The following is a 15,677-nucleotide window of genomic DNA, read 5'->3' as shown; positions in this document are numbered from 1 at the left end:
GTTCTATAAAGAATTAAATATTTCCCAACAAGAACAACCTGATTCTAACTCTGCAGAGACTGATTTATATTGCCAAGAACCTTTCGAAGAAGGTACTGAACTGCGAATTTAATTTTAAGGAGAAAACTTCATTAATTAAGAAATATTTTATATTTAGACCTTAAATAGAAATAAATAAAAATAACAGGGCTTTACTATTTTTGTCAACCCTAAATCTGTTAAGAATCAAAGATGGCTATTTGTAAATAATTAGAATCAATGACGGCCACCTGTCACATGGTTGGTAACAAAATCGGCATTCTATGAGATTCACTATCAAATCCGGCTATCTGAAATAAATATTAGCAATTTTTAGCAAAACCAGTAACTTTTCAAATTTTGATGAAATCGCTAGTATTGCCATATATTGTAAAACATATTTTTTCATTCATATAATACTCTATGGTATGCAATACACATTTTTTCGAGTTTGCCATAAATCTGTCAAAAGTGAGATGGCCGCCTTTGTTAATAGTCGACTCATATAATGTATTGCGTGCGCGACAGTACACATGCGCAGCAGCTATCCTTCACATTTCGTTCAGCTTAATATCGTTATTTAGGTAATCATTAATCAAAGTGGCATATAATGTATTGCGTGCGCGACAGTACACATGCGCAGCAGCTATCCTTCACATTTCGTTCAGCTTTAATATCGTTATTTAGGTAATCATTAATCAAAGTGGCATATAATGTATTGCGTGCGCGACAGTACACATGCGCAGCAATCCCCTCCACGTATCGGCCAGCGCTAGACTTACGTGCCGCTGCTATAGTGTTTGGTTAATCTTAACTTGTCATGACTGGACACTTTTTGTTAAATATTCTCGAAATAAATATAGCCTCTGAATAGTGGAATTCTAGTGGTTGAAGAATTTTGAGATAAGCCCAGTAATTTTTTAGTTAAAATCATATAAAAATATACCTATTTATAGTAGTATATTAGTAGATTAAGAACTCCGATGTATAGTATTATTTGAAATGACTTTAATGACACCGTGGAAAATTAAAATATGACGTTTGACGAGAAGTCGAGTCGAGATTTACGTCAAAGACTGACTTCCGTCTGTCAAGTTTTTGACATAAGACTGTAATACTAGCAAACAATCCTTAAACATACCGGTTTCCTTAAGTCGTTTTAGAATTAGACTTATACAGCTGACATACCGCTGCGAGTTTAATACATATGAGACATAAAAGTACCTTATCCATTAAAACGAAACTAACTCAAATACTTGTCTCTTTCTCTCACATTGTTTATGTTGTGACGAAAAGAGACAGATTAGTACTACAGTTAAAATGGTCCAGTTGAACTAATCTTTGGTATAAAGGGTTTCTAGATATGGCGTCGCTGGCAACACAACAGACTCAATACATGCGTGTGTGTGTGACCTGTTTTACACTTAACGTCTGTTTGTGTAATTAAGATTTTTTTTCTTTTACTGGAATGACAAAATTGTTTTTTTCGTCCAACAGTTGGGTACATTTTTGGAACCGGTGTCAGTATTTGTTTTCTCTAAATAATTTTTATCCTTTTTACCTAATTTATAGCTTCTAGTGGATGTTTGGTAATAGCATTATAAAACCCTTATAAACAGTAGTGTTACAACCTAAGGTAAAATGTATCAAAACTATTTGGTCGAGGCAAACGTGAAGTCTTAAACTAATATTGGTACAAAACACAATTGTTTGGTTTAGAATGTTAAGGGATAATAGGAACGATTCAGCGACGAACCGTTTTATATAGGAACCCTTCTTTGTATGAGATGTGTTTTGTTACTAATTAATGTTATAAATGTGAAATTGTTTTTGAATCTTAATATTTTAAAACATTAATTTTCAAATACGGACCGGATATAAAGATTTCTCAAAACTTTTCGCCTACCCTTTTTTAGTGCTGTTTGTGTAAGTACCCGCAAGTAAGTTAATACACAATTCCATATTACGTGTTATTCTTGTGTGAATCCTATCTGGTAGAATATCCAGTCCTCATAGAACGAAGGCACAAAGGCTTTGGTCTTGGAGAATGTGACAGATGGCTTCATTTTCATCAGCACTTGTTCATACATCTCCAAGGAATCCGAAGACGTGGCCCCATTACCCTAAAATAATACACATAGTTTTATATTTTTTGCATTTACTTTAAATAAAATATAAAACATTATATACCTGTTTTACAATAAAATATTACACCCTTTTGCAACCCGGTTACAACCTTATTAGGTCTAGGCCTCAGATTTCTGTATCTGTTTAGCAAAGGCAAGAAAGAAGCTGATAAGCTTTCCGTGACTGCCACACGCCGTCGACTTTTTGGTCTAAGACAAGCCGGTTTCCTCACGATGTTCACCGTTCCAGTGAATGTTAAATGCGCACATAGACAGAAAGTCCATTTGTACACAGCCGGGGATCGAACCTAGGACCTCAGGGATGAGAGTGGAATTGAATTATAACTTGATCAATATCAAGGCGTTATATTGAGGCTTGATATTCCAAAATTATCATTGATATTAAATGATGTCTAAGGCTAAGGCTAAATATGATATATAAAGTATATCGTATTTATTTGTAAAGTAAAATGTGTTAGTTATACCTTCGCTAGTAGTGGATTTGTTTAAACCCAAATTTAATTACTATTTGACCGAAGTCATACCCGAAATCTATACAAGACGAATATTGTTATAATTCTTGTTCTCCAAACAAACTTGATATATTTTACCTTAATTTAATTTTAATTCAATACGCGTTGGTATCGCGGTATCAACTATTTCTATAAGTGTATCGACAAAAAGTTAAAACCCTTGTAATCCTATTATTACTTATGCAACAGTTATGCAACAGTTTCATATACTACAGCTACTTTGTCTTGAAAATAAAATTATTTGAGTAAGTTATTTTGTACCCATTTCAAACGTACTTTTTGACGTGATAACGTCTTGTAAATCGATGAAGGCCAGCTGTACCGACCAAAAACATGACTCATTGTCACAGTCAGCATGAGCCGAGTGTGCAAGCCAAAGCGTGGAACGTCACACACGATCGACCTAAGCGTCTGGCTTGTGACGCATATACTTGTTAATAGCACATTGTTACTTGTAATTAAAATTTTCAATTAACTCTTTTTTACTAAACTTTTTATAGAAAATTGATCAAACGAGACGCCAAGTCTTTGAATTTTTATGAAACCTGTAGATTACATACACTCAAGCTTAATTAAAATATTAATAACAGTTATTTGACACAAGAGTCTTTGTTTTCGCGAGGTTTCATTTGGATATTTATAAACAAGTATTCACTATTTAATTATCACATTGTTAAAAAGATTATTATTATACAGCCTTTTCGATGACCTAGCAATTCTGCAGTAGGGTCTACAGTCTAAAGCCGAGTTTTCATTGTCCAAAAACCTTACATACAAGTTAAAACTTGCAAGCAATTAAGTTAAAACTTGTACGCACAACACTCAAGTCAGCACATTTGCACGCATGCGCTCAACTACAGAGAGAAGTGACTAAATTTGTATGAAACTTTGTCGACACGAACTGTCATTTAAAAAAAAATCGACTTTCTACATACACTACTGTTAAGTCATCTTGACTAAACCCCCAGGACTACCTTGTAAAAACGCTTTTTGAAGTGAAACTTCCTTAGGCATGCGCCTAAAGGGTAAAAATTTTACGGATGAAACGCAATAAAAATTATCGTGACAATGCGCAGCATTTTTGTCGAAGGGAGCGAGCGATTGAGAGAGAGAGTGAGTGAGAAAGGGAGAGAGAGTGAGTGAGAAAGGGAGAGAGAGTGAGTGAGAAAGGGAGAGAGAGTGAGTGAGAAAGGGAGAGAGAGAGAGAGTGAGTGAGAAAGGGAGATCGAGAAAAAATTCACGCTATTGGTTGATGTATTCGTTTAGTTACATATTAGAACTTAAGATGGCAATTCTGTCTTCTGCAGTAAACGGAGATTTTTAATTTATTTATATTATTTTACACATAAGTGTGAATATAGTGTACAAAAACATGGAGTGATCATATACTGGTACATGATCATCTATTGGGACTAAATTTTATTAATTTACAAAGTTACATTTCTGACATGATGATACTGAACTTCGGCTTGCCTGATGAATACGTGCCCTCAGCTAGGTCTAACCTTCTATATCAGGCCATAAATAATTCGCTGACATTAGAAAAAAAATGTATTCCGCGTTGAGTGAACTGATAAACGATCAACTATTTGTTAATGAATAAAATAAATAACTAATTTTTTGTTAACTTTGGTGTTTTAATTAAATTTTTAATGCATTCTTGTTGATTTAGAGTCACCTGTTAGGACAGGATTATAATTTTGTAAATCAATAAATATTTATATAATATAATATAACGAGCAGTGTTGGCCTAGTGGCTTCGGCGTGCGACTCTCATCCCTGAGGTCGTAGGTTCGATCCCCGGCTGTGCACCAATGGACTTTCTTTCTATATGCGCATTTAACATTCGCTCGAGCAGTGAAGGAAAACATCGTGAGTAAACCGACTTGCCTTAGACCCAAAAAGTCGGCGAGTGTCAGGCACAGAAGGCTGATCACCTACTTGCCTATTCGTTTAACAAACGATCATGAAACAGATACAGAAACCTGAGGCCCACACCTAGAAAGGTTGTAGCGCTATTGATAATTTTTTTTATTTCATATAATATAATACTACTAAATCTGTATTTAATTGTTTAAATTAACAAAAAAAAAATCATTCAACACCTAGTTCAGTGGTGAAAAAAAAAAAAAAAAAATTCAATATACTTACGTGAGTCATAAACTTCCCAGTCGGCTTCAGTATTTTAAACGCCGAGTTCAAAATGTTGATCATGAACTCCCAGAGTTCCCCGCAAGGAGCATCAGAGATCGGTATGTCAGTGAGGTCGCCGAAGATATAATCTACCTTCTTGTTTTCCTTTATAAACTTCTTAACAGTTAACATACAATCTTCGACTATTATCTGAAAAAAAAAAGAAGTGAAATTCTAAATCCATCTAAAAAAAACCGGGACAGAGATCCACGGTCCATCTGGATGATCGCCGCGCGAAGAGCTCGGGAATTTTTTACCTCATAGTTGGACCCCTTCCGCCGTTCGAGCACATCTCCGCAGATGGAGTTAAGATGCTTGTTACACGCCCTCATCACCATCTCATCTATCTCCAGCATCCAGACATAGCGAGGTTTCTCCTTCAGCAGTTCGTACAGCAGAGCACCGTCACCGCCACCTGATTGAAAGAAAACCAATCTAGTAATCAGTGGCGCCGCAACCTGTGAGGTCAGGAAGTCAAGTTTCCGAATCGTTTCATGATTATTTGGCAGTCAGTCAGGTCAGTCTCGTGACTGACACAAGCCATGGACTCGTAGGAAGCCCAAATGCCTGCCCGGAATCGACCTCAAGGTTGAGTGTCGCACGCTGAAGCCACAAGGCCAACACTGTACTGACAACTACTGCGGGTATATATTTGTTAGAGTATACACAGTTCTTAAGGGTAAAACAAAATATGATAACCACGCACGCGAAACAACAAAATATGATTACCACGCACGCTGTAGGTAAAGCACGCGAAACAACAAAATATGATTACCACGTACGCTGTAGGTAAAGCACGCGAAACAACAAAATATGATTACCACGCACGCTGTAGGTAAAGCACGCGAGACAACAAAATATGATTACCACGTACGCTGTAGGTAAAGCACGCGAGACAACAAAATATGATTACCACGTACGCTGTAGGTAAAGCACGCGAGACAACAAAATATGATTACCACGTACGCTGTAGGTAAAGCACGCGAGACAACAAAATATGATTACCACGTACGCTGTAGGTAAAGCACGCGAGACAACAAAATATGATTACCACGCACGCTGTAGGTAAAGCACGCGAGACAACAAAATATGATTACCACGCACGCTGTAGGTAAAGCACGCGAAACAACAAAATATGATTACCAAGCACGCGAAACGTCGGAAAAAATTATGTAAATATAAGTTTTTAATAATAATAATAATAATAATACATAGCTTCAATCCTTTTAAAAAGTGTTTTCTTAAAATATGATAATTCAAAAATAAACTGTTTTATTATTGCAGCTGCATATTATCTATGTTAAATAACATATATCCTGTAGAAAAAAATCGATAACAAAAACATTGGCACCCTTTTTCGTATAAATAAATATAGTATTGATAACGTAAAAATAATTTAAGTTAATTTATAAACTTGCAATCGATTTTTGAGTGAACAAAAAAACTAATTAATTTTTTAATTAGTCTGTATCTAATATTAATTAAGTCATACACATTTATATTATAATGTGAATGTTTCAACGCGAAACCAATTACTTTTAGTTAAAATATTATTTATTTCAAAGTTAATTAAATAACAATAAAGTATGTTAGTTTTTTCTCTATATATTAAGCACAGATAAAATCAATGTTAAAAAATTGACATATTTCAATATATTAAAGTGACAGCCACTTGGGCTTCAAATCACAGCAACGTTTAGGTAATTTCGACAGCTATGTTATATTTAATCAGGCAGGGGCATTTAATTTAGCCAGGGGCTAGTAGACACATTATTAGTCAAGGATCATGCACCATGAGATAATTGGCTTACCAGCCATATACATATATCCACCATATTTCGTAGCCTACCCAACAACTTACCGAGAATAACGATTTCTTTTCCCTCGTAACTCTCTTTGCCTCTTTGCATTAATGTTTCTGTGTAAACGAGATCCGCTTCCGAAATATCTGAAAACAAAGTATTTGACAATATATTTGATATAAACTTACTTCACAAATTTCTCGTAAGTGATAATCAAAATGAAACGCGCCATAACGTTTCTGTATCCAATAGTAAAACATTTCGTGACCAACCCTAGTGACTCTTTATACCTAAAACTTACCAGTATGTGGTGTAAAGTACTAAAAAGTGGAAAATAATATTAAGAATAACGCGTAATTCAATCCCCGCCCCGCATCGTAACGTTTTACAAGAGGAGTCCCCCCCCCCCCCCCCCCCGCCAAATTCGTTACGTAATACTTGAACGCTCCCATAGACAAAAGAGGCTTATACGAAAAATATGTTTATATTGTAAATTCCTATATGAGGAGGGAGTTATATATATTCTTAATTTGGCACTCAGACGACCATAGTTACCACGTTAGATAAAGCTTGTTAAAAATAAGCAAAACATTAAAGTTCAGTTCATAAAATCTTTTACTGCATCTATGTATCTGTTTCAGGACTATTATCCAAAAAAATAATTTTTATTTTATTAAGAGAGACTAACTAAAACCCGTTTGCCCCCAATTCTATAATTAAATTTTTTGAACCGCCAGCCCGCCACGCCACAACGTCCTCTACAGGCATATATATGTCTGACGTAGTCATAGTCTAGTCTTTAGTCTAATTATTGGTATTTTACACTTTTTGCTTAGCATATCTCGAATTTCATTTTCTAAATACATGGACAGAAAGTCTATTAGTGCAACGAGCATCGAACCTACGACCACAAGGATGAGAGTCGCACGTTAAAACCACTAAGGCCCAACACTGCTTGTTTTCTAAATGGATAAAATAATAATATTTACTCAGCACAATATCGTTTATAGCTACTTTGTACATTGAGAGAGCAAAATTGCAAATAGTTCGTTGCTTAAGTCCAAAACAAAATATTATATAACCTTTGAATTGATATTAAATTTGGGAACTAAAAATATATGTAATATATATAAATATATGAAATGAACAAATGCCTGATGTGTGCTGGAAAAATCGGTTAAGAAACTAGACCTTTCCCAAAATCGTATCAAAAATCAATACAAACTAAGTATGATATGCTTATGTAAGTTTTATAAGCGCCACAGAAAGCCCTCGGTGTTGCCTTATATATAATTTTTGATATGAAAAGCAGGGAAACGAGAACATCTTACGGAACAGGCTTATAAGGCAACTACCGCACAACGATAGGTGCAATGCCGGCCTTTATTATTATATTATAATGTATTTAACTAATATTTTATTATGACCAAAAAAATTCATATCATGAATATATAAACAAACAAAAGGTCTCTCGATCCAGAAACTTATTAAACCAAAAATTCATTTGACAGTTCCACAGTAAACTAATTATATTTCTAGGTATCATATTTCATATTATTTGTATTTCAAATGTGTTAGCTAATCTATGACGTAGGATTCTCATTCTCGTTTTTTTTCAGGTTTTTTATTAATAATAAATTCACAATTGTATTTAACAAGATATTGAATGAGTTGCCCAGAGATTGAGAGCAGTATTTACCAGAATTTTTTGGGGCAAAATGTAAATTTTTAGAATGAAAAATCTTACTCTGTAGATCATCCAGTACTAACATATTGCCAAGTATCTTGGAGTGCACAATTTGCACTCTTTGGAATGGTGACACCTCATCAAATAGAGTTGCATCAATGTCATACTCAAGTAGCCTTTCATCTGAAATGTTTTTTAATATAATCAAGAATTTGTAAAGTATGCAACCTTATTGCCTTCATTGTTTTCATATTGCAGCTGCAATATTGTTTAATTAACATAACATAAATAATAAAATTCATGCTTTGCAATTTGAAATTTTGCTTTGTTTGCCTTTGCTTCCTAGGGCTTTAGCTTTAACTAGTAGAATTACTTAAATAATATATGGTAAACATAAATTTACCTGATGATGGAAGATATCTACCAAATAGGCATCTTTTTAATGGTGGTAATGCCTGTGATTTCAATCCTTTGATATTTTTTTTCAGCTTACTTTCCAATTCTTTAGCTGACTAAAGAAAAAAATATATCAATGAATAATCACACATTAGGTAATTCTTTGAGTGATTTTTTTTTATTTCCATTGACTCAAAATAAATGCTTTATTAATTTTAGTAAATAAAAAAATAAGGAACTCAAGGTTGATGTCTTAAATTCTTTCAGAGATCTTTCTCAAAGACTCAGATTAGGATATAGATTAGCCATTTATATTAATTCATGCCTATGATATTTTCAATATAGAAGATAAATACTAATAACCAGTTATTTTCAATAAGAGATCACTCGGAAGCAATAAGGCCAGTTGCCCTCCTGTTGATTTAATTATCTTCATTTATTTTATATTGTAATGTAACAAATTAATAATTATAATTAATAAATAAAAAATCTTTCAAAAAAGATTTCAATTTTGAAATTACATGAAAAAAAAATTACATAATTAAGATCAGGATCTCCAAAACCTGAGATCATGTTTTTAATATTGTCTTGGTGAAAACTAACAAAAATTTGATCACAATAATTTGTCATAATAGCCCACTTACAGTATAACTTCTTTAATTTTATCTCTTGGCTTGTATCATGACATTAAATGACACATAACTTCATCAAGCTTTTAATGCTGCATGGTATAAATAATAAATAAGCAATATCACAGACACACACACACCCCAGGTACAGGTATTTAGTGTTTAATAATTAGTTCTTAAAAATCCTAGGTCTATGTTAATTACAAATCACATAACCAGGACAAAGAACAATATACATGTAATAGTTACATTTGTATTTCTGACCTGAACTAGTCAAATAAATATCATATTTATAGCCCCTTTTAATTGGAGGCAATAATTTAAGCCTAAAATACTGCAATGTATCACAAATGGAGTTGTCTAATTAATAATCTCTAAAACAAATGTGCAATGAAGTAGAATTAAAAAATTGTCCATGTTTTTTAATGTGATATGTTTAGTAATTTGCCATAAATTTATATCATAGTTTTTTTATAAATATCGGCGAATTAAGTGGTTGTCTTTTGAATAAATTGCATTGCAAACGAAGGTGAATTTTAATCTATATTTTTCTATTTCCGAAAACTTTAAAGTTCTCGCACTTACGATAATAATTATGTATATTTTCATAAATTCCATACCGAAGGTGAATTAAACTAACCTTGAAAGTGATTAATGGATCTTCGCTGTCGTCTTTGTAATATTCAACATTTATAGTAACCAAACCTCGGTCAAACAATCTTATAGAGACTGTAACACCTTTCATTCCAGTTAAAATTTTCAGGGATCCACCATCTAGACTAATTTCAGCGGCTAATAAAAGATTAGGAAGGTACTCTTTCAGCATTGTTTGCAACTGTTCAAATACAGATTTTTGACCACTTTCATCAGCCAAACGAGCTGAATCTAAGGAAAAATCTATCAACACACTTTGCACGGACATTTTTAAATATTAAATAGATTAATTATTTGGTACGTAAACTTTAGCACCGGCAATTTTGTAAAGACAAAATTGAAAAAATGAATGAATTTGAAATTTGAAGGAAATGAATTTAAATTGCTAGGGTTGCCATAAAATTTCGATTTGAAAATTCCACTTCGCTGTAATAAGCAATTCACGTCTATGGTAGATAAGAGAATGTAAAAAATCATAGTTCAATATTATCATCTATTTATTTTTATTTTTATCATTATTATTATTTTTTTTAAGTTGGAGCTGAACCTTTTTCGGAATTAAAGGTATCGCCAAGTAATATAGTCACTGATAACTGACAATTGACTTATGACAGACACGGCTAGCATCATAAATTTTTACTATCCGTCTTTTAGCAAAAATCAAGGTGCGAAAAGAATTTTGAGATATGGCTGGGAATACTGCTGAAGAAGTTGAGGTATTTGAAAATATAAAATACCTTCAATTTGTTAAAATTTCCAATGATAAATACATGAAACAGATTCATTACATTTATCAACTTCAATATATGCTGATGTGGCTAGGCTAACTTTCTCTCCAGCATTACTTTTAAGTTATTCATATTTAATTAGTTTTATTTTAATTAGTGCATTTTGCGGTTTAAGTTGATGTTAAAAGATAAATAAATTTTCGTTTTTTTCTACTAGATATTTAGATTGGATCTCTTCTTAGGTTATATTTTGTAAAAAAAATGACTTGTGTATTTAAGGGTTCGGCAGGTCCCGAGACTAAAACTACTAACAATGCGGAGATACCACCTGAGTTTTTGATCAAGCACCCTCTGCAGAATGCGTGGAGCTTATGGTTTTACGACAATGACAGAACAAAAACATGGGAAGAGAATCAGATTGAATTAACAACCTTTGACACAGTTGAAGATTTTTGGAGGTAAAAACCAAATTCAATAACTTTATTATGAATACCTAATAATAATGAGACCCCAAAAGACTTCATTAAATCCTGAAAATTGATATACTAAAAAATAACAAAGCTTAAATATAATATATACCATGTGATAATTCCTTATGAATTATCTTATTTTAAAATTGCACATGTTGTAGTATGTACTTGCATAGAGTTACATTCATATTAATAGGATCTAAATGTGTTTATAGATTGACCTAGTTAACATGTAATATTTTATGTATATTATAAACACAGTATAATATGTTTAAATAAATGCTATAGTGTGATATTGATCTAACATCAAATCTAATTATAATACATAGGATATTTATTTATATATTTTAGGCTTTTCCATCATATTAAAGCACCATCTGAGTTGCGCCAAGGCCATGACTATGCTGTATTCAAAAAGGGAATTCGACCCATGTGGGAAGATGATGCTAACAAAATGGGTGGAAGATGGCTGATTAGTCTTGAAAAGAGCAAACGTAATTCTGACCTTGATAGATTCTGGTTAGATTGTGTAAGTATACTGTCATATTTACTCATAGTGAAAATGCATTATTATTAATCAGTAAGGGAAAGAAGTTTCAAGTTGAGATACAGGATTTTAGACTTGATGAACTTGTATCACAAAAAGAATAAAAGATTTATATTATACCAGCTGCCCCCGCAAACTTAGTTTCTCCTTAAGTGGTTTTAGTTAGCCTTAAGACCGTGACACAAAAGAATAATTTCACTGTATTATCGTCACTATAATTTGAATTTGATTTACACTTCGGTCTAAATAACATGTGGTTGGCTATGCTAACACCAAAAAGTAGAAATAATTGAATTTCACGGTACTTCGTTTACTAGAAAATAAATTTAATTTATACTTTAGTCTCAGTAACACGTGGTAATCAGGATATTGAATTGTAGCTTATATGACATGTTTGTCGGTTTACCATAGCAGTGCCATCTATTGATTACTTATTCAATCCAATTGAAAAGTATCGAGTTAACAGATAATTATTGTGACTGCCAATTAATTATTAGACAAATAATTTGCAATCAAACAAAATTGCGACTATAATATAAGATGTAAGCTATCCTATATCTTAAGTTGGAGTAGACTGCTCACGGTGTGCCAATTTAATTTAAAATCAGTTAAGTAGTTTAGGAGTCCATCACGGTCAAACATTGTGACAGGAGATTTCTATATATTAAGATTATTAGATAATGTAAGACTGAGGATGCATATTTTTCTCCCTATATTACATATTAATCTTCTCTTTCTCTATTATATACAACAGGCATGTAGTGCACTTCTGAAGGGGCACATATTTAATAGCAATGTAAAATTTGCAGGTACTTCTATTAATTGGCGAAAACTTTGAACATCCTGAAGAAATCTGTGGGGCTGTTGTTAATGTTAGACCGAAACTAGATAAAATTGGTAAGTGTCTTGTAGTACTTTTATACATAGCTTAGTTTCAAACATAGTTGAATGATTTTAAAAAAAATTGTATTAAGAAATACAGTTTAGTTTTATGAATTATGTACCTCAACCTTTATGTTAAAATATTTGTATTCTGAAGTTTTGGTTAAATATTTTTTGATATAACAGTGTTTTACAGGAGTTTATTAGATAAACACTTTTTTATTTATTTTTATTCAAATCAATAATATTGTTTGAATAAAAATAAATAAAAAAGTGATTATCTAATAAACTCTGCTGATCTTTAATCTCATACTATTTACCCTTATTAGAAAATATAACTATGTACTACTAAACTCTATTCTATAAAGTTTTTGTTTCAATGCAATATTTTTAATTTCATATAAATCATAATAACCATGGTAACCAAAATGTTATTATTTAAATTCTACATTTAATAATGAGCTTGATTAATATTGACCATTATTGTATAAAATTTTCAGCTGTGTGGACTGCAGACACATCCAAGCAGCAGGCTGTCTTGGACATTGGTAGGAAATTAAAAGACCAGCTCGGGATTCATGGAAAGATTGGCTTCCAAGTTCATCGTGATACCATGGTCAAGCACTCATCTTCCACCAAGAACCTCTACACTGTCTAGCATCCACCATATGATCAATTCCATCCAGTCTCGCAAACCATACAAAATTGTTATGTGGTTTATGTCCAACGGAATGGAATTGTTATTCCTATGTTGTGTTGGAAATAATTTAACTTGTGAAATGTCATTTTGATAGCACACAGTATATTGAACTTCAACTATATTTTGTTGTCACCATAATATGTGCAACCAAATTGTGATAAGGAACCATAAACGTAACTAGAATTAAATTATAAACAATGATGTTATATTATGAAAACACAATGTTTTATATTGTCTGTCTCCTTTATTGAAAACAATTCTTGGATAACATTATAATATCATTGGTTTTAAGTTAATTTATGACTAACTGCACTTCATACAATTAGAACACCAACTTTCTATGCCTAAGAAATAATAACATGAATTTGTAACCGAGTGTAGATAGATTGATTCCAATAAATGTTTTAAAAAGTAAAATACAAAAGGTATATGTACAATTTTGGTTTTAGTTAAAATATGATGGCATGGGAGTCAACTGTCATTAACCAACGGAGTAGGTTAATAGAATGTGTTTCTTTTTTTTTCAAATAATTTTAACTTTCTACAGTATGTGGACATCTCTATTGTAGTTGGTAGGAAAAATTGTGGTATAACAAAGTGTGAAGTCTGTTACGTGTTCTAAAAAAATATTAAAACTACTTACAATGTTAGGTTGACGTTTCATGAAGTCTCACTAAGCGAGTTTGACTAATGAGTAGAAGTACTAAACTGTATGTTTGTTGGGTGGTACTATGATAAATAATTTAAAGGTATAGATTAATATTACATACTTTATTCAAAAGAAATATGCTCGACAAGCTATATTCGCTTATGAATTATTAAGAAAATAGTTACACTGTACATTGGTAGTCAACCTGTGACATGACTTAGAGTTAGTTTAATTTCCATTTTTAATAAGTTCGTAAAATACAAGTTTTGTTATTTAACAGCTAACCAGTGTGGATTAATTTTAAAATATATATATAGGTTTCTATTTACTCATTAAGGGCTAAGGCCAAATTAGTAGGTCTTGGTTGTAATTTTTAATATTGTACTCCGGCTTTGTAGCACCTCTGTTAATTCTTGGTACTAAAATGTCTTATGCATTGTTTAAATTGTCCTCAGTGTTCAATAGACTATATTTTGGTATTTCATATAAAAATACTAAAGCATGTGTTAATTTATTTTACCGTTTCCATTTAAAAAAATGCTAGCGATTTACCTAATGTTAGAATATCAGTCGTGGTTTTTGCTCTAACAAGTTTCAGCTTGAATTATGCAAACGCCTCTCAACAAACAATAAAATTATTTATAATCGCTGTTATATTTAACAAAGTTTTTCAAAGAACAGTAAGAGTAAATGCGACCCCTAATGTCGCGCACTTGTTATAATCCCGTCTGATTCTAAATATGCCATTTCTCATGAACTTTCTTGTCTATTAGGATAAATGCTCTATGTAACAGTGCTACTGTTAATTTTTTAATCTTAAGAACATTAAGCTTCGATATATTGTTAAAGTAAATTTCTTAATTGCTAAATTCACATTGGATTTTTACTGGGCACAAAAAAAATATATACATTAAAAATAATTTTTATTATTAGCGAATGCTAGTCTGTGACGCGTGAACAAGTCGTGTTATAATAGGTGATCTTAAGGTAAAGGGTGCAATAGGTGTGTCATTTCATATGACATTAAGGTATAGCTAATTTAATAGTTTACATGTAATATGTATTTTGAAGTATACAATTGATATATATTAATATAACTTTATTCAATTCCAATTACATAGTGACAATAGATAGGTAATTTCACGATTTACTTTTACTATTAAACCATTATAATTAATAATAAACTATTTATGTTCTAAAGAGTAGTGTATGCACGTTGTGTGAAGCTCAAAACTGACAGATGTCAAATGTGATTTATTGAATTATTACACTACTATAACGTATTGTCAAATAGAGATAACATACTTCGTGCAGAGCAGCTGAGCTTGATAGCTTATCAATGGAATTAGTATTTTAAAATAGCAACACTTATTCACTGATATTGTTTGGGGAATTTTATTTCATAGAGTATAGAGTACTGGCTTCCCAGAATTATAAAATTTATTTACGAAGTATAAATAAATCTGATAATCACAGTTGATAAATATCATACTATTAAATCGTTCGTCAAGTGCAGTCTTATTCTAATAGTTAATTGCAGTGATAATCTTGGTTCTCAAGTAGAAGAAATTAATTAATAGAGATCTATGGCATCAAACAGTGAGGTAAGTCATCTTTAACATTTACGTTTTAGCTAACATTTTTATTTCTAAACTATAAACAA

The 15,677-nt window shown here is 32.0% G+C and overlaps 2 protein-coding genes across 2 annotated transcripts; one reads left to right on the top strand and one right to left on the bottom strand.

Moving 5' to 3' along the window:
- Positions 1-372: 372 nt before the first annotated feature.
- On the bottom strand, positions 373-10,404 carry LOC123713933 (spermine synthase). Its single transcript, XM_045667831.1, has 7 exons — positions 10,025-10,404; positions 8,763-8,871; positions 8,420-8,542; positions 6,732-6,818; positions 5,128-5,285; positions 4,829-5,020; positions 373-2,141 (listed from the first exon to the last, which is right to left on the bottom strand). The coding sequence occupies exons 1-7, from the start codon at positions 10,304-10,306 to the stop codon at positions 1,989-1,991; spliced, it is 1,104 nt and encodes a 367-aa protein (XP_045523787.1). The 5' UTR covers positions 10,307-10,404; the 3' UTR covers positions 373-1,988.
- Positions 10,405-10,618: 214 nt separating this feature from the next.
- Positions 10,619-14,516, top strand: LOC123713936 (eukaryotic translation initiation factor 4E1-like). Its single transcript, XM_045667835.1, has 5 exons — positions 10,619-10,754; positions 11,046-11,224; positions 11,588-11,765; positions 12,593-12,680; positions 13,166-14,516. The coding sequence occupies exons 1-5, from the start codon at positions 10,725-10,727 to the stop codon at positions 13,321-13,323; spliced, it is 633 nt and encodes a 210-aa protein (XP_045523791.1). The 5' UTR covers positions 10,619-10,724; the 3' UTR covers positions 13,324-14,516.
- Positions 14,517-15,677: the final 1,161 nt, after the last annotated feature.

Source organism: Pieris brassicae, chromosome 9 (assembly GCF_905147105.1).
Source record: "Pieris brassicae chromosome 9, ilPieBrab1.1, whole genome shotgun sequence".
Lineage (NCBI taxonomy): Eukaryota > Metazoa > Arthropoda > Insecta > Lepidoptera > Pieridae > Pieris > Pieris brassicae.
This window is presented reverse-complemented; position numbering and strand designations above follow the sequence as displayed.

What these genes read in the sequence shown, in the direction of transcription:
- LOC123713933 (XM_045667831.1), bottom strand. Translation starts at nt 10,306, where the DNA reads ATGTCCGTGCAAAGTGTGTTGATAGATTTTTCCTTAGATTCAGCTCGT. An exon ending in TAGATATCTTCCATCATCAG is followed by an intron (nt 8,543 to 8,762) that starts GTAAATTTATGT and finishes AAAACATTTCAG; the next exon opens with ATGAAAGGCTACTTGAGTAT. An exon ending in AGTACTGGATGATCTACAGA is followed by an intron (nt 6,819 to 8,419) that starts GTAAGATTTTTC and finishes CTTTGTTTTCAG; the next exon opens with ATATTTCGGAAGCGGATCTC.
- LOC123713936 (XM_045667835.1), top strand. Translation starts at nt 10,725, where the DNA reads ATGGCTGGGAATACTGCTGAAGAAGTTGAG. An exon ending in ACAGTTGAAGATTTTTGGAG is followed by an intron (nt 11,225 to 11,587) that starts GTAAAAACCAAA and finishes TATATATTTTAG; the next exon opens with GCTTTTCCATCATATTAAAG. An exon ending in ACCGAAACTAGATAAAATTG is followed by an intron (nt 12,681 to 13,165) that starts GTAAGTGTCTTG and finishes TAAAATTTTCAG; the next exon opens with CTGTGTGGACTGCAGACACA.